The sequence below is a fragment of the Triplophysa dalaica genome, chromosome 13 (genome assembly GCF_015846415.1).
Source record: "Triplophysa dalaica isolate WHDGS20190420 chromosome 13, ASM1584641v1, whole genome shotgun sequence".
In the NCBI taxonomy this organism is placed as follows: domain Eukaryota; kingdom Metazoa; phylum Chordata; class Actinopteri; order Cypriniformes; family Nemacheilidae; genus Triplophysa; species Triplophysa dalaica.
Window position 1 is genome coordinate 11,454,306 of NC_079554.1, and position 19,086 is coordinate 11,473,391.

The 19,086-nt window shown below is 39.6% G+C and overlaps 1 protein-coding gene across 8 annotated transcripts; it reads right to left on the minus strand.

The window, feature by feature from the left end:
• Positions 1 to 2: 2 nt before the first annotated feature.
• slain2 (SLAIN motif family, member 2) lies at positions 3 to 19,086 on the minus strand. 8 transcript variants are annotated; one of them, XM_056764256.1, is made up of 10 exons: positions 18,298 to 19,086; positions 16,020 to 16,162; positions 7,265 to 7,435; positions 6,504 to 6,674; positions 6,074 to 6,415; positions 5,821 to 5,961; positions 4,300 to 4,380; positions 2,514 to 2,552; positions 1,674 to 1,881; positions 3 to 1,590 (listed from the first exon to the last, which is right to left on the minus strand). In XM_056764256.1, the coding sequence occupies exons 1-10, from the start codon at positions 18,756 to 18,758 to the stop codon at positions 1,524 to 1,526; spliced, it is 1,824 nt and encodes a 607-aa protein (XP_056620234.1). In that variant the 5' UTR covers positions 18,759 to 19,086; the 3' UTR covers positions 3 to 1,523. The 8 variants fall into 8 exon arrangements, with proteins under 8 accessions (XP_056620234.1, XP_056620233.1, XP_056620239.1 ...); XM_056764255.1 differs by having other exon boundaries at positions 5,785 to 5,961; XM_056764261.1 differs by lacking the exon at positions 4,300 to 4,380 and having other exon boundaries at positions 18,298 to 19,085.

A 19,086-nucleotide genomic window follows, 5' to 3' on the forward strand; every position in this document is an offset into this window, starting at 1 on the left:
CACATTTTTCATCTTTTATTTGAAATGATTTATCGCAAGGGAAACCGAGCATTATGTTTGTGGAGATATAAAAATCTTTACCAAAAACAATCCACAAAATGGCATGTCATGTTTTCATGACCATACTAGACTCGAGCATTCATCTAACTGTATGTCAGCACACAGAGGCATTGCATCATTTAATAAATAAGCCTCTTATCAGAGCATAGTATTAGTCATAAATATCAAGGGGCTTTTATAACATCCTTCTGTTACAAAAAGCAAATATAAATGTAATCAAAGCAAATACAAAAACCCAAACGCTAAAGAAATGCAAAGAACCCTGAAGTAAATAATGTTGGCAAAATAAAAGCCATTGGCACATACTAAAATCAAAGAATTTCATAAATTATAGGCACTCATTTGAAAACAAATTTGCGCAGTTTCGATAGTATGCTCACGTGCAGGATGATGTAATCACAGATGTTGATGTAGTGTGTGTAATGTGCGGTCATCACCAATGTTGGTCTAATGTCAACCATTCTCTGGTGAGCACAATTTCATTCACTGGCAATATCAGTTTCACTCTGAAAGAATGACAGCGAATTACATGATCAGGATTTTCATCTAAATTAATAGTACAAAACCACTACACTTCACCCACACGACATCATTTCATGACCCCTGCCACTGAGACAATAACACTTGGATATCAACTGATGAACAAGGTTTGACGAAACAACATTTTACCCAATTAAATAGTCTCCGTTCCTCTGCCCCTTCCAATGAGGAAATCCAAAAACAAATCAGGAAATTTGCCCTGACTTACCGTCCCTTCTAAATCATCAAAAAAAATCATCGAACACGCTGTCTATCTGAGGGCTCGGACTAAATGCAGTTGCTTACAAACTCTGAAAATGCATCCGGTATCGTTCAGACATAAAAATGCTTTGGAAACGTAGCTTTGCAGTTGAGGTTTAACATTCAGAAGAAAAAAGCAAAGAGAAAATGATGATATTTAAACAGACATATTTATAAGACCAAATACTGTTTGGATACTCTTTTAAAAAGAAATATTTTAAATAATGATTTCAAATAAATAATATACCACATAGATATGAAAGACATTCGGACTGAATGCGATTGCCACGGCGTTGACTCTGTCACCATAAAAAACATCTCAACATGATTTTCCGAAGCCAAAGATTGAACTTGATTTGCAATATCACTAACAAGGGTTTACCACTAATGTTATCACAGATATAATAAGCTTTTCATCGGCTCGATTCATCTGTGGTGGTCAGGGGCGCTAAGGGACGTAAAAGCAGGATTGTGTATTCTGTTTGCTAGGTGAGTGCGCCCCCAAGTGGCTAAATCACAGTCTGATTCTTTGGCATTCTGTGATGTCCAGCCTGCCTTCCACATTAACTCAAAGTGGACATGATAAATTGTATTGAAGAATGAGTCTTTTATTAGCGGGGATTAAAGATGTATTTCTATAAAGTGCCAGGTTGTATTGTTTGTGCTGCTGGTTCTGGGCATGCTCAGTAGCAGCCCTCTCTCCAGCTTTCATCTCTGATACCACTGTATGTCCTTGGAGCTGGCAGAGACCTGTAAAGCAAAGAAGACACTAAGTATATACACGTCACATCTCAAACGTTGACATCATAATGAAGTGTGTAGATTATCGGTACCTGCGCACAGGCTGGACCAGTTTGCTGCGAGGAGCGGGTATACCCCCACCAGTGTTAGCGCTGGGCCGTGGCAGGCCGCTGCGGGGCGGGACTATAGAGCGGGTGGGCGTTGCTGTGCCTGAACCATGGTTAGACATGACCTTCATAGGCTGCCGGAGAGCCAGAGGAGATGGGGCTGCGGGAGTCCTCAACTTACTAGAAGATGGCACTGCAGAGCAGAGAAAATTCACAAGATGAGAAGGAACGACAAAGGGAAAATGTAGTTTGAGAATAAAGAAAATACGGATGCTGATATTTTTAAATGGTAGTGATGTATGTTATGGACTGAATAAATAACCCATGAGTGCTTTTATTCAGTAGATTTGCTTCTGTCTGTATCTGACACACGCTGTTTAAATTGTTTATGTAAATATAAAAGTCTAAAACCTGAAAAACAAGTCATTCCATCAAGTCCAATTCGTGCGCATTTTATAAATCTACACTTTAAACAAAACGAAACAAAATGAAATAGACACACAAAGAGAAAGGTTTACAGAAGAAAACATTCACTTGCGATGATGACAATCAACACAACGTTGATTTAAAGAATCACAGAAAACACAATAACTGGTTAGTATATAAATGAATGAAGAATAAATGGATGGATGGATGGATTAAAACAGCCTTGATTAACTTGTCTTGTTCACAGATATTTTCCACAATAGTCAAGTCAAATAAGGACGCCTGAATTTCGGAAAATATAAGAGTCACAATACAAACAAATCGGCTATCACACATACACCAGCACAACATGTACTGTATTATGACAGCAGTGAGAAAGCTGCATCAGTGGATACTCACTAAAATCTGCTTCCTCTCCAAAGCAACACGAGAGAGGAACTGGGTGAGAGATGGAAAAGAGAGGTTGGGTTTGCATGCGCTCTTTGTTTGTGACTCACAGAGTTATTTAAAGAAATAGTGCAGCTGAAAATGTCAACTTCAGGAAAATAAAGTATTTTTCAAGCTTGTATTTTCAATACAGCAACAGTTCTGAGGATCCACATTGATTGAGCTGCATGAAGTGCTGATAATGGGTCATATACGGCTTCTCTTTTTTAACTCGTTTGGTCAAAATGAACTGCTGTTATATGAAATAGTTCTCCTTAAACATTCTCCTTAACGTTCCTTTGAAAAAATAAAAACATGCAGGTTCAGAACGAGGATGAGTAAAAAGATGTCGTTTTTTATATTAAATGCAATCACAGTTTAAGTGAGAAGTAATGCTTATTTGCTTGTTGACACGAATCTGTTTGGACTTGATAGACATGTTTTACATGTTGTTACCAGAAGGGGGCAATCTAAATCTTCTCTGTCATTGCATCACTCATTTTAGTGGTGCTTCTTAACCCTGAACAAATCAGCCAGTCATAAAAAACATCACATAATGTAAATAAGTAACAGAATAAGAATAACTCCATCTTGACAGATAAAACCTTAAAGGGATAGTTCAGCCAAAAGCTCTCAGTTTGCAGTTCAGGCTGCACATTATGGCTTTATCATTAAAATAACGTTCAGTTTTATGAAAATATTGAGCGAGTCACTTCACGAAACGTCAACATGTCGCCAGGAGCCGTTTTTTGGAAGTTTGTGCTTTAGGAACTCTTGGAATGGCGGACCCCATATACTCCCATTATATGAAGCAGAGAGGGCTGCGGATTTACCAAACAATCTTCATTATTGTTCAACTCAAGAAAAAATGTCACCTACATCTCGGATGGCCTGAGGGTGAGTAAATAAATGGCAAATTGAAGTTTTTGGCTGAACTATCCCTTTAACATTCCCAGGTAAGGAAATACGGAAGGAACTCTTGTTCCAATATACAATATAATGCCTTTTAAACATTCTTAAAGAATCTTTAAAGGATTTAAGGTCCAAACAAGAGTTTTCACTCCTCCCCATGTTCCTATAGAGTCCATCTGTTAGCACTTGTGGCAGCTCTGGAGTACATTTGTCAGAAATCCATGTTATACTGTTTTTCCCCAGTGTTTCTGTCACTTAGGTTTAACTGTGAATACTGGTACAGAATGGCCCTTGTCTGTCTACTGCAGATGTGTCACAAGAGTTGTGATGAACACGTTTTTGCTCACAAAGACATTAACAAAATAACAAAACTCTCCTCCTGTTTAAGTGATGTATATATTTTTTTTTGCCTTTTAGCCTTTATATGGATAGGACTATGAAGAGTGTGACAGGAAATTATGGGATGAGAGAGAGGGAATCATAAGCCGGGAAAGGACCCGGGAGTTTTCGTCACTGTCATTTTCCGGAGAAACAAGCATCAGGTTCACGTGCAGTTGGAAGCTAGACATATTCAACTGAAAAACGGATACAACTGGGCATGAAAGGTAACCTTCTGTTCAAACACAAATTCTCAAACAGACCAAACTGTGACGTCTCCCCTGAGTTGAGAAAACAGCTTTCAAACAAACCAAACTACAACAAATGGTCCCAACAAAGTGACCCTAAAATGCTTTGAGAAACGTGTTGTATTATCTTCCATTTATTCTTGTCTTTCTCAAGGCCATGGAGGCTTTTAAATGCGTTGGCTGTGACTGGCTGTGTCCGGGTGACCCAATCAGTAAATTACCTCTTAGGGACGATGGGCTCTGAAGTCTCTCTTTTGGTTTTGGAGAGGAGTGAGTAGGTGTGGAGAACCTTTGGGGTGACGCTGAGATGAAACAAGCAGAAATTATGTTTTGATTTGGGTAAATAGGATCTCTCTGTCCAGTGCCCACCTCCACCTGCAGACCACCAGCACCTAACTTTCAACCATAACTGATCCAGAATCAGCATTAACTTCAGGAATGCCGGGAAAAGACAGCCAGCCAGGGTCGGGGTTTAATTAAAGGCAGTGATTCATTCAGGAAGCTCACCATGCATGGGAAAGACAGAACAATGCTTGTAACCAGCAGCCACCAGGGGGAGCCATATCCAAGAGAAAAAATAGATGCCAGTGTATAGGGAAAGGGAGGATGGCAGCACTAAGAACAGAATAATCTAAATTCTGAACATCCACACAACCAGCACCACAGCCAAAGACGCAGGGTGTGTGAAAGACAGGAGGAGACAAAGCATGCTGAGCAGGAAAGACCCGTTATCAAGGAGAGGAGAGAAGCATGTTTCTTTAAAATCTCTGACATGATGATCTAAACTCTAAAATCACTGAAGCTAATGCAGATTCGCTTTGTGCACTGTTTAAGAGATAAATGCTGTTTACTCTTGGCCACGGAATAATTTATTATATTGAAACACAAAAAAAATAACTGAAAAAATAAGTCCGCCCTCTACAGTTTTTTGTTTTATGTGCATGGACTTCCAGTTTCAAATCGATATTGAATCATCAAAATTGCATCTGCACTTTTGTGAGTGTATGGCAGGAGTGTGCTTGCGGTATTTGCATTTTGTTTTTGCATTTAAGGGCAGTGTTTAAGAAAGTCAGGCTTTTAGATGCAATGCTAAGATGCTGATGAAACAGTGAATAAAGGCTGTGGAAAGATTAAAGATCCCCATCCAGCAAGCCAAGACACCGAAGGTGAAGTTAGAGTCAAACGTGTGTACAGAAAGCACAAAATCTAAAACCAGATCACTATCTGAACAGTCAGAAACAGATGTGTCTCATCACATGTCAACATTTTGGACAAAATAACTTTTAAAACAAATATTGCAGGAATTAACCAAACTCTCTTTGTGTTTATTTAAATAGATAGTTCGCCCAAAATGTCATTTTTTCACCATTTACTCAGCTTTATGTCACATCAAACCTTTATTATTTTCTTTCTACTGCAGAACGCAAATAAACTATATTTTGAAGAATATTGGTAACCAAACAAGTTTGGCAAATTTAGACAATTCTCATAATATTTTTTTCTGTGTTTCAAAGAAGTCGTATACCGGTTTTGAACAACATGATGATGACAAAAATATGACAGAAGTTTCATTTTTGGGTGAACTATCCCTTTAAGAGAAAGAAGGGACAAAGTCTGAGATTGTAAAAAACTAAAATATGCGTGTTTGTGTGGATGTTGATTGGTTGATGATGAATGCATTTATGTACGTGATTGAGAATACTCACTGATGAACTGACTGGTGTGTGTGTTTGTACACTCACTAGCAGACTGACTCTGGTGTCTGGGTGACCCTCCATTTGGCACTTGCAGGTTTGATTCACAGCTCCTGCTGTTTTTGACCGGCTCTGCAGTCGGTCCAGAGCTGGATCGTGTGAGGTTGGGAAGACTCCGCCTCAATTTTTCTGCATGTGCACACACACACACACACACACACACACAAGGACACAGAAATCTAAGATTTTGTCTCATACATTATGGCAAAGCTTATCTGAATCTAATTGGACAAACAGCTACCTTCATTCTTAATGGTGTTGGTCTGGGTGTCATGGCCTTGCAGAGAGTGGCGAGGCTGCTGAAGGCGACTGATGATTGGTTGAGGCGACGCACGGCTGTACTCTAACGACCGGGCAGGCGAGCGGGAACGGGGCGAGTTTCTGGGAGAGGCGCGGGGTGAGTGTCGAGGGGAGGGGCTGAAGCGGTTGATGGGCGTGTGGTATGAATGGTGGACCGCCTCCTCGTCATCTTCCAGGCTCAGTGCGTCAAGCTCTTGGTCACTCAGGGTTCCGCGCCGTAACGACTGACATGACGAGCCGGAGCTGCGACGAGAAGCTGTTGCAGCGTATTCTTGCCTCAAACCTAATGAGAAAAAAATAGATCTAGGCTATAATGGCATTCTATAAGAAAGCCTCTTCTCTATTCTCCAAAATCACAAAACATCACTCACTCTCCTCCTGCATGCGGGCGAGTATCTGCACGTCTGTGACATCATTGAGTTTGTACGTGGTTGACGAACCGACGGAGTCTTCATCCATCTCTGATGTGCTTAACTCACTGTCTACTGAGGACTGTGGGCTTACGGCCTGTGTGTTTCTGTCTGACGATCCACGCTGGTGACCTACACACACATACACATACAAACAAACATGCCACAGACGAAATTGTAGCGCCTTAACACGATGAATAATGAAACAAATGAATAAAAATGTTGACAGGAAGTTAAAGGTCCAATATGTACATTTTTGGAGGATCTATTGACGGAAATGCAATATAATATACATAATTATGTCTTCAGAGGTGTATAAAGACCTAACATTATAAGGTGTTATGTTTTTTTAGCTTAGAATGAGCTATTTCTATCTACATACACCACAGGTCCCCTTACATAAATTCGGCATGTTGTGTTTCTACAGTAGCCCAAAACTAATAAACTGTTTCATGTTTCGTAAATACGTTATCTGCTTCAGCAGAGAAGTGAAAACATGACGACATCTTGGCCCTGTCAGCCTCCCTAGTGCTTCGAAAGGGAGGGTTGGAGTGAGTCGTTGGTTGCAATTCGCAACCTCACCACTAGATGTCGCTAAATTTCATACACTGTAAATTTGAATGCCATCTCATTTTAAGTTGCTTTGGATAAGCGTGTCTGCCAAATAAAATAATGTAAATTTAAAAAGACATAGATCTTTGAGATCTTTAGGAGGAGTTTACCTGCGCTTCCAGGCAGAACAAGCTGTTTGACGATAGGCACTCTGGATGGCGTTGAGGAGGGGGAGTTAAAGCCACTGCTGTATGGACTGTTTGCCGCGTTGGTGCTATACGGGCTTCCGTAGTTCATTTGCGGACTGTAGGAACTGTTGTACAGACTCCTCCGCTTATTTGCTGTTGAAGAGAGAACCAACGTGAGCAAGTGTTTTAAGGTCTCTTGATGAAACTTTAGACCCAATTCCTTAAAATGCAACAAATGATTGACAAGACCAGTTCTGTACATGACAACATAATACAATATAGAGAGGATCACAAACCCCATTTGGCGCACTAACACCACCACAGATACATTTTTAAACATTATTTTTTTTAGACAATAAGGTTTAATCAGAGTATAAGCATACGGCATTGGTGTCCCTAATACAAAGCATCATTCTAAAGCCTGGTGAAGTCCAATCTATTGGAGACAATACAGTCTATTCAGACTAAGATTACAAAGCTCCACACACACAACAGCTTTACTCAAGTCATTTAAGTGGATGGCAATGTCATTAACTTCCAGTCATTCCTCTCACACATAAGACTCAATGCAGCCATTGAGTCTCTATTGCAGCATGAGGCTGCATACGTTTATGATGCAGTCATACAGTCAGGCTGCAGTTAAAGGGATAGTACACCCAAACATTTTAATTCCTTTATCATTTAGTCACCCTCATGTCAATTCAAACTTGTATGAGTTTTTTCACGGCACAACACAAAAGAACATATTTGACGAATGTCACATATATATATATATATATACGCAGTATATGCTTTGAAATAATATGGCACGTGGATTTAAAAATTATTTTAAGTAACTTAAACAACAACAACAAAAAAATACAATTATTTTATAACAGTTTTATATTGCCAGCTAAATACTGCAATTTTCAATTCATCACCCTTCCTAGACAGTGCCGCTGGATACTCAAGTGGTCATTACAGCACATATCCCCAGGACTCCTACTCTTCCTTCCATTTTTCCATGTATACACCCCCCAACCTCTCTATTTCAAGCACAACAACAACAACAACCTCATGCCCTCTGCCCTCACTTCCTTACAGATCAACCACTGAACTGCTTAACTCGACACCATCAGCTGTGCTTACACAAATCCATGCACAATGAGAGCTCAGATGCAAAGACAGCCATAAAAATGTGTGCAGACAGCTGTATGACTTCACAGGAGGGCTCCAACAAGAGATCATTTTTATTTTCGACTAATCTAAAGATTATTCTTTAAACGTTGAAAAAGACAGGATTTTTAATGTACTAAAGTACTGCATAAAAGGAAAAAACAAATGTGTTTATGAAATACTAGACCATGACATATGCTTTACAATGTAAGGAAAACTGTCTCATGAGTAAAAGTAAAAGTACTACTTTCTATATGTCACACGAACCCAGAGATGAGGGTAGAGGAAGGTCAAACTTAGCGATACGTTTATTTATGAACACAGACAAGTATCAACATTCAACCGAACACGACACTAGACAAGACCATGAACAAGGGAACAGGCTGAGTATTTATAGTGTCCAGTGATGAGGCTGATGAAGGCCAGGTGCGTTGATTACAAACGAGGGACTGGTGAGGGAACGTGGAGGATCATGGGAAATAGAGTCCTTGGGGGAAACACAGGAGAAACAGGAATGGGAACAGAACAGGACTGTCAAACCGGCTCCATCCGAAATGGCATACTTCCCTACTTTATAGTAGGCAAAATGCAGCAGGCGAACGAATAGTGTGTCCGAATCGTCAGTATTCATAAAAGAGTAGGCGAGAAATTCCCGGATGGTTTACTGGTTTCGCCCAGATTTAGAAGTACTCAGTGATGGATACTTGAGATGCTTCTATATCCAATGAGCCCATGGGACAGAATACCACACACAGCCTGCAAAACAGTCTCAGCTGATTTTTCATGTAAGGAATCCACTTTTTATAACAGAAAAATAATCATTGACTGTAAACTGTTGCTAATTAATCTTTTGTCTGTGTTTTGCCTATTGGTTGATGTCTCTCACGTGGATATACCCTTCTTGCTGTAATATGCATTCTGTTGTAGTATTAGAAACAACCTGAGAACATTTTTTGATGTGCCAAGTATGTTTTAACATGGATGTTATCCAAAAGTTATCCGACCACGCTCTCGTTTTACTTTCACTTTCTCTTCTGTTCTTTCCTTGTCCATAAAACTACAACATTTTAGTGTCTCTTCATTTTTCGTTGGATAAAGAAGTCATTAAATTTTGGTAATTCATTGGTTTTAAGTGTATCCATTAAAACCACCTGATTAAAATGATCTTGTGAATAATAATTATCATGCATTTTGTTATATCTGAGAGTTAAAAAAACATTTAAGTAATATATAATATTGTAAAGGGCAAATATACATATAAAACGTAAATAAACTGCTGAAAATTAGCTTAATATTAAATATTAAGCTTAGTATTCAAATTCTATGAATTAAAACTATGCACAATATAAAATATGGTCAGTTTAATAACAAAGCAAGGTCAATGTTAATGTTACATCAGCTTACAATAATTAACAACATGTTTAATTGTACATGAATGTCGGCTGACACTGTTTTTGCGGGCTCTGTGTGGTATTCTGTCCCGTGGGCTCATGGGATACAGAAGCATCTCAAATATCCATCGCTGAGTGCATCAAAATCTTGGCGTAACCAGTGAGCCATGCGGGAATTTCTCGCCTGTTCCTTATGAATTCTGACAATTCGGACATACTACTCTGTTCAAGTACTGTTTTCTCTTACTACATAGTAGGTAAGTAGGCATATTCGGATGCAACATTAGTATACTCAAGTCCAAATCTCGTGAGAAATAGTCCACCACCCAGGTTTTTCTCGCCGACTCTTTTATGAATACTGGTGATTCTGACATAGTATTCGATCACCTACTGCTTTTGCCAACTATATGTGACCCTGGATCACAAAACCAGTCTTAAGTAGCACAGACATTTTTAGTAAAAGACAAAAATACATTGTATGGGTCAAAATTATCTATTTTTTATTTTATGTCAAAATCATAAGATCTTAATGTTAAATTAAGATCATGTTCAATGAAGATATTTTCTAAATTTCCTACCTTAAATATATAAAAACTTCATAGGCGAATTTCTCAATATTTTCATTTGTTTACTCTTAGAATCCAGAGTTTTAAACTGTTGTAGTTATTCTAACCTTACTTCTTGACTGACTCTCAAATGGTTTGTTGCGCGATTCATCTGTCGAATCCCCTCCTTTCCGCTAGCCTAGACTGATGTGATTGATCAGATGATCTAGTCTGGTGTGACTGGTCAGATGGTCTGCTGTGATTGGTCTACCGCGAATGAGACTCACGGGCTACAGTGTTTGGGGGAGAAGAGTGAAGTTTTCTCGGCAGTCCAAGCAAAACGTAGGCGGGGACTATATGTAGTGACGTGCATCCGCGGCAGTTTGCGAAACGGAATAGTTACGAGTCGTTTGTGTAATTCAGAATAACTTTATTATTCATTCACCTTCAGATTTACAACTTGGCAGACTGCTTACATTCAAACACAGCAACACTACACATCTCATGTTATGAACTCTTTAAAGTCTACATCTACGTGTCCCTCTCTGATCTATGGTATTCTATGGCACACAAAGACAATGAGTAAGAGTTCTGATGTGAGATCAGCTCTTTCATATCATTACAAATACACTATAAAGAAAGAAACTGATCAAAGCGACACTTGTGATGCAGAGCTCTTCAGATCTAAAGTTCTAAATCATTGATACAAAAGATAAAAAGAAAGGCATACAACACAATGGAGATGAATCATCAAATGATGAAAATGATATTCTTGTATTACTTTATGCAGTTGTCTGTTGATCAGCCAACAACAGTTATTTCCAAGAATCAAATTCTGTTCACTAACTGGATCTGAAGATTTCATTTTACATGTCAACAACATTTCCTTCACTTTCCAAGTAAACAACTCACTGCACGAGATGAACTTTGACCTTCAGCTGAAAGACAATTCTGTGCATGTGTTAAAAGAGATGCCAAGGGAGAGTTCTGTCCTCATCCAGTAGGGGCTAAACCAAATCAGGATTGACACAAAGTGCCCGGATCAGTTATGTTTAGATGGCTTTAGGCCCCTGACACCAGGACATCATCATCAAGAACATTTACCATCATACAGTCAACAAAGGACAAATAAATATATGACTAACTTCACCCAGACTAGATGTATGATCATAAAATAATCACTAAATAACTCATATTTTACTTAAAACTGATGCGTAGTGTGTCATGTGAGTGGTTTGAAGTACTTTCGAGCAGACAAAAATAGACCTTCTAGCCATCTAGCCTGAGACAACCTAGTCTTGTAAGTGTGCTTCCAGTCTAGTACACACGACAGCTAATCTAGACAAAACTTTGGACAGAAAGACACTTTTAGTTTGAAAATAAAAAGTGAACAACAACGTTCTGCTTTAATAGTTTAGAAATTGTTGATACGATATTATTAGACCCACAGTGGTAGCTTGATAACACCAACGAAATAAGTAGAAAATGTCTTGAAAATGTGCTCAAAAACATCTATTTTCTAATGCCTCAAACTACACCTAAAGGAACAGATATTTGGAAGAATGCTTGTTATCAAACAGTTATTGGCCACCATTGACTACCATAGCAGGAAAACTGACAATGGTAGTCAAAAGTGACCCAGAACTGTTTGATTTCCTACATTCTTCAAAATATCTTCTTTTGTGTTCAACAGAACAAAGAAATTTACAATGCAAATGTTCCTACTATGATAGTCAATGGTGGCCAAGAACTGTTTGGTTACAACAAGCATTTTTCCAAATATCTCTTTCTCTCTCTGTTCATCAGAACAAAGACATTTATACAGATATGGAACAGCCCGAGAGCAAGTAAATGATGACGGAATTTGTATTTTTGGGTGAACTGTACCTTTATGACTTTTAAAGATTTTATTCGATTAAACTTTGCTTTAGAACAACGAAAAGTTGATGGATTTGATACAAACAGATGCATATGAGATAAATCTGATATAGTTACCTATTGAATAAACTGTGTATCTGTCTTGTATCCTTTTTTAACTGCATAACAAACCAATATCCATTGTAGCAAACGACACATCAAAATAGAATCAATCTCATGCAGCAATATTTATCGCATATTGATATTAGTGATCAACAGTATGACCGCTTGTAGACGTCCAGGAACAAATCACTGTATATGTGTCAAAGAGGCTGGTTTCCTTAAAGAACATGAAAACTAAAAATACTGCAAAGGTCATTTCAATAAGCATACTATTTTTTGCATGGACAATAATAAGACAGCGGGGCTCATTACAAGATAAGGATAGCTGGGATGTCCGCTAACCTCTGTCCGTCATTCACAACCCATTTTCTTCAGCATAATGAACACATGAGGCTGTGCGACTTCCCGTATGAAAGATGTTTTATGGGGGCAATTAAAGGTCACCAGAGCAACACGAGCTGTTTGAGACAAACACAAAATGCAAACTCACAGTAGTGCAATAAATGAAGAGAAATGCTCATGAATAACATCAACAGCTGAGAGCATTAGGAGCCATAGATGCAGACAGTAAAGCTACTGAGGGTGGGTGGAAGAGAAAGAGCGCCATGAAGAGTAACGTTTAAAGTGAACAGGATACGACTTATCTGCAGAGGAGTGAACACTGAGACAGAAGGAAGGAAAGTACAGTTGACGTTGGAGAGAAAGAGAGTACACTTTAAGCTCCTTTATACATGCCCAAAATGTCATTTCAATTTTGAGATAAAGAATAAAACAGGAAAGGATGATATGAGATGATTGTTACATCACACTTGAATGTTGAACTATCTTTTCAAATGTTTGATCCTATTTATGAAAAAATGTGATACGGTCAGCAAAACACATCACTAATATCCAAACATTTGATGCATTCTCTGAATTTCATCATAAACTGAAAATATTTCAACAGTACATGTTAAACAAAATTCATGTTTTAACAGTAGGCAGAAAACTAGAATTGTATAAAACAAGCAGTGGAACATCTGATGCAGAGGAAATCTCTCTCCTGTGAGATATGTCACCATGGTTATGACCGTAACTTCATGGAATTGTTTGCATTTCTGAATGAAGTGTGAAGCCCCAGGATGGGTTGCCAAGGCTAGACAAACAGACACACCAAACACCAGACTACACCAGCAGATCTGTCGTCCAAAAGTTTTACAGAGCACCTAGTTTGCTAGGTCAAATTCTTCGAAACTTTCCTTGACTTTAAACACTTTGTCCTGGTTTCACAGACAAGGCTTAAGACTAGTCCCAGACAAAAATGAATTTTGAACTGTCTCAACTGAAAATAACTTGCCCTGACATATCTTAAAATATGCCTGTGCCATTGTTTTTTTATAAATAAAGTATATTAAATAAAAAGATTTTCCACACATTTGCTATTTGAGAAGGTGCCATAATACTACTAAAAAAAGTCTTCACTTTAGTAGCTGTCGGTTTTGAAAGGCTTAAAATGTGTTCTACATAGGCAGCATACTAGGTTTTGCCCCATAGCCTGTATTAGTCAACAACAACACCGTAACAATAACTGAACCTTTCTTTGAACACTTTCTTTGAGAAAGCCTCGTGGCATTCAGATGATCTTCAGAGACACATTTCACAGTAATACTTTTACACAAAGATTTACTGTATTATGTGCTTTGTATGGTGGCTTTAGAAGTCACTTTCTGACTAAAAGTACAATTTAGACTCTGTATTGAAACGCTATGATTGCCGAATCAGACTATAAGTATAACTGTCTTTTATTTGGAACCACTGATCTGTGCAAACATGTTTTCTCCTCTTTTACTTTCACACAGCCGTACCCATGCACTCCACAACAGTTTTGAAGACTCCAAATAAGAAGCATGAAGAAAAGGAAATAATCAAGTAATAAAGACCTGAAAGGTGTGGACACTCAGAAAAAAACTTTCCATGCGTGCCACATGACTGAACTTGCTCTCATCACACCTCACAAAGGCCCTAGGGAACTAGAGAGGACTTAGGTAACCTGGAAACAGCGCCACACACCCTGCACAGTCGGCATGAGGTTTATACCCACCAGCAATGGATTTGTAAGCTTTACACAGTCAGAAGTGAGTCAGTTAATTTACCGAGTAATCTCTGTCTGCTTTATCCATTCAACAGAACAATGATCATTTATCAAAAGAATAAAGTTATAGATTTCTCCAGTGCCTTCAAGTGAGCGTCTTAATAAATATAATGTGACTATCGTATATGAGAAATAATAATATCTTAAACAAAACAGCTTTTCCCCTTCATGTTACATGGATAACATTCTACCGTCTGCTCCATGATGATATTACGAGCCCATTTTCAACAATGACATCATACACTTGTCTGTCTCACACAATGTAGAGTGATTCACACTTGGAGCCGTTCCAAATGTTAACCAAAGGCTGATGCTGCAGTTTGGAACTTAAATGGAAACCTGTGATCTATGAGCTGGAACGACTCTGTTGTTGCCCAAATTGATGCCAGTTTGAAGGTGCACTGAACTATATCGGCCAGAAGTTGTCTTTGTTAAAAAGTAAGACACAAAAGCAAGGAAAATGCAAAATCTGGAGTGGAATATAATATAATCAGCTCTAATCTTTGTGTAAAAATGAGCTAATGGACCCGATTGTATTTAAAAACCAATATTATGACTTGGTTTATAGAAGTTGTATATAAAATCACTATTACAGTCACTGTTGTGATATCCACATTATTGTAATAACCTAATGACAATACGGCTTCAATGTCATTGTGTGTTGTGAAAGCCTCAGTAAGTCACATTTTAGTATATTGGCCTGTAGACACTCAGTCCCCCATTATAAAGAGCTGCTCAATTTAAACCATGTCACATAGGCATTCCTGACTAAAAACAGCAATGACTGACTACAATTAATCCTAAAGTGAAAGCTGTCAGAGCTCTTCTCTGACTATAATAAGAGGAGAGGCGGGCTGATGGACGTGCAGACGAATGCACTTTCAAGATCAAGTTGAACCGGAAGCCAACTGTTGAAACCACATATGCACGTGCTGCTGACAGACTGATCACAGCATGAAGTGGGGATGAAAGAAAATCAGAGCCAAAATGGGGCTTAGCGAATGGTTAAAGGCCAAGAGTGGAAATTGAGAGCACATAAAGAACAGAGAGTGAAAAAAGGAAGCAGTATGTCTTAAAATCAACATGAAAAGTTTCATACATGTTCAGATGTATCTTTTCTCCGCTGGTAAAAGCAGACTCAGAATAAGCCAAAGCATATAGTTTTACTTTCTGACAAGCAATGCAAAGACTGGAACAGAGTATGCGAGTGGAGTGAGACGACAAGGTTCGGAATCACTCAAGCTCCACTCCTGGTTTTTATTTACGACTCCAGAAACTCTGTTCGGGACTCATCCTAGAGCGACTAAACACAGATGCTCTGACTTTGCCAAGAACCTGTTCCTTAATCCCAGAAAAACTACACAATGTCATTCCCCACCGCTCACAAACTCTGGTGTGAAATGTCGCAAACACAGACAAGTAACAAAAAAAGGGAAACATCCAAGTGGTGTTATACGAAATATCAGAACTCCTTAACAGCTATTTGCCTATTAAATTGACAACAGTTTCAAATGAAAACGATGTGTGTGTACTACCTGACATGGTTAGGTCAAGTCTGTGTAAGATAGAACGTTTGGCAGACTCCATATCAGGACTGGGGTTATCCAAAGCTTGTCTGCACCACACGACGGGGCTCAAGGCTTTCTGCAGAGGACTGTTCAACTTCGCCTCATACAACCTGTGGAAACACAATCCAGAGGTCAATCACATGACACAAACATGTTCTCATAGCATATCCTGCGCATGAAAGTTCAATGAGGAGACATGCTGAGTGAGGAAGTTTGAAGATGCTTCCATTAACAGTGGCCCATTCGCTTAAAATAAAAACGGGCCTGCTGCCAAATGACCCAATAAAAGTTTCTCGCATATTCAGGGTGAGGTGTAAACAGGATTGTGCACCCAGCACTTTAACATTGTGCAAGCCAAAGCAGCTTTGCTTGGTCATTGAGACTTAAAATACGGCTATATGGCTTAATATGGCCTGACACAGTTTTGTGTGAGGAGATTGTTTGCTTGTTAATTATATAGTTAATATGGCCAGAGAGAACATTTGTTAGTAATGTTGTCACTCCGTCAGGTGGTGGAATTTGAAGTTTGTTGTGTGTTTTGCATAAATAACTTCACATGCAGAATTGGCCATCTTGACTGGCATGACAGTTAACATTAACAAATGGAAAGCCTGACACAAACACCTTTTAATGTTTCAAATTTAAAAAGCCTGAATTGGCAAATGGTGGATAAGAAGGGAGAAATGAAGGAGAAACATAAGAGAGAGAGAGATTATAAGAAGAGGGAATTGAGAGAATATCAGATATTGGTCTGGATCGCCTCATGAAGTCATCCGAAACATCTCAATAAAGGAATCGGTATTGTCTTGTTAGTCTTAACCTCGAGGCCAAACAAACATCGAACAGATATTTGGGCGACTCTAAATTGCATTCAGTAAATAACCCTATTCAAACATTTCATGGGTGAGTGATTTGAAAACAATATGAATTCTGCACCAAAACAAGTTGATGACTGTGATTTAATCATTGGTTGACGCAAACCATTTGCTCAGCAAAACTGGAGTAAGGTATGGCACAGAACCAGAAATCCTTTTTAATCAGGACGGCGATGCAAAGTTGGTGACTGAAACTGGCACTCGAGATAATCCCTGATAGTGAGAGAGGGATTTCTCATGCAAGCAGTTCTCATGTGAAGTGAATGTTATCGAGTTGATCTCCTCCTGCTATGAAAGCAGCTTTCACACACACACAACCGATTTTGCGGGACGCTTCGAGCCTATTCTCCTCATGTCACAGGCTCATCGATTCGACACAATTATAAACACATTATCTTCTTATCTTGTTAAAGGATTTGTGTGACTTTAAATAACAGCAAGTCCATACAAAAGCCAAACAAAACAGGATCTTATCCTTCCATCGCCATGACTAAAGTGATTAAATCAATTACAGTATTCTGATCGGTTCGGTTTCATGAGAACATTTTCTGTCCTATCAACCCCGAAGTAAATCTGAAGATATATAAACGATATAACAGGTATTTATCAGCTCAGTTTAGCTTTATTTGCCTGGACTCAAGCTGTCGCAGGGATATCCCAGCATTCTAAGCAGATGTGTCCGGATTTATTACACAGACTGTTATTAAAGCGACCACAAACAATGGATTACACACTGACACTAATCCAGACAAACTGATAAAATGAAGACAATGAAGTGTAAGCAGAAAGATAGAGATCATGATCAAGACAAGCACGTACAGTATGTAAAGATTTCTATCAGCTCAGGTAAGTATTTAAAGCAATAGAAGTGAACTGCTCTGTCATACATGAGGCCTACACAGAGACACAAAACGTGTGACTTTAATGACATCATTGTCTTTCATCAGAGCACTTATTGACCAAAATCGTGAACATTTGGTGATGAAGAAAATACAATCTGTTGCTTTCTGGAAGACCGGCTCAGAAATGATGACGAACGGTACCTATAGGCAAGCCAGCTCATTAGATTTTGGGACACAGCCATAGACAGAATGACATAAGGCAGTAAGCACAGATGACAGCCGGGTGAACATCACTGACAGGCATGCAGTCAGTGGTTTAAACTAATACGATTCACAGGGACAGTGGGACTCGCATTTAACGCAAAAATGCATCACGCGCATTCCTCTGTACGCTCGTCATTTACTGCGGCGTCAACACACAGCTGCGCGCGCCTGTCAAACAGTTTAACACATGAAGGGTGTGTGTGAATGTTATTCCTCTGATGGGGCTTAACCACCTCTCTCCCATAGACGCCCAGTTGTACTCACCAGCTGTCTTCCTCTTCATTGAGGCAATCCATGTCCTCCAAATCGAGGATCTCCACCTCGTCCAATACCGAAGTTTCCCCGTCCTCGATAAAATCCAACGAGTCATAATAAAACGTGTCGCTCGTGTTGGAAGTAGTACAAGAACCGATGTCACTGTCGTACCCCCCTCCGTAACTACTGCCGTGATATGATCGTCTGGGGCTCAGTCTCGAATTCTCCAAAACACCGCTATAACCCCTCGATCCGCCGAACCCCACCCCAGTGAACCCGGCGAGCCCCGCCGCCGCACCCGGAGACTCGTACCCGGCGCTCACAGGTCTGGTGTTTCCACCGGACGGGGAGGAAGACAGCAGACTGGATCGGCTCCGGAGCTGCTCGTTCTGCTGCTCGAGTTTCTTCACCAAGTCTTGGAGCTTCCGCACCTCCAAGTCCGCGTTTATGTTTGAGTTGATATCCTCCATGGTTAAACGTCCGTGGCCGGTTGCGTGCGTCGGGTTCGATAAACTAGCACCAAAGTCAACAAGTTAGCGGCGCTTTGTCTAAAGGTCGTTAAAGGAAGCGCTGTCAACACCGCGATTTCAAAGTTACTAATCTTATCGTCGTCATCTTCTCCGAGCGTTAGTACACACTACGAGCACCGTCGCCATCTTTAACGTCCGCTAGTCGCTAACTGGGAAATCTTTGAGAAACTAGAGGTGTAAGACGTCATGACGTGCCTTTAGCGTGGACGAGCACGTTTTGGGAGCGACCCTTCCCATGAACGCGCACCGTTACGATAACCGTTCAGTT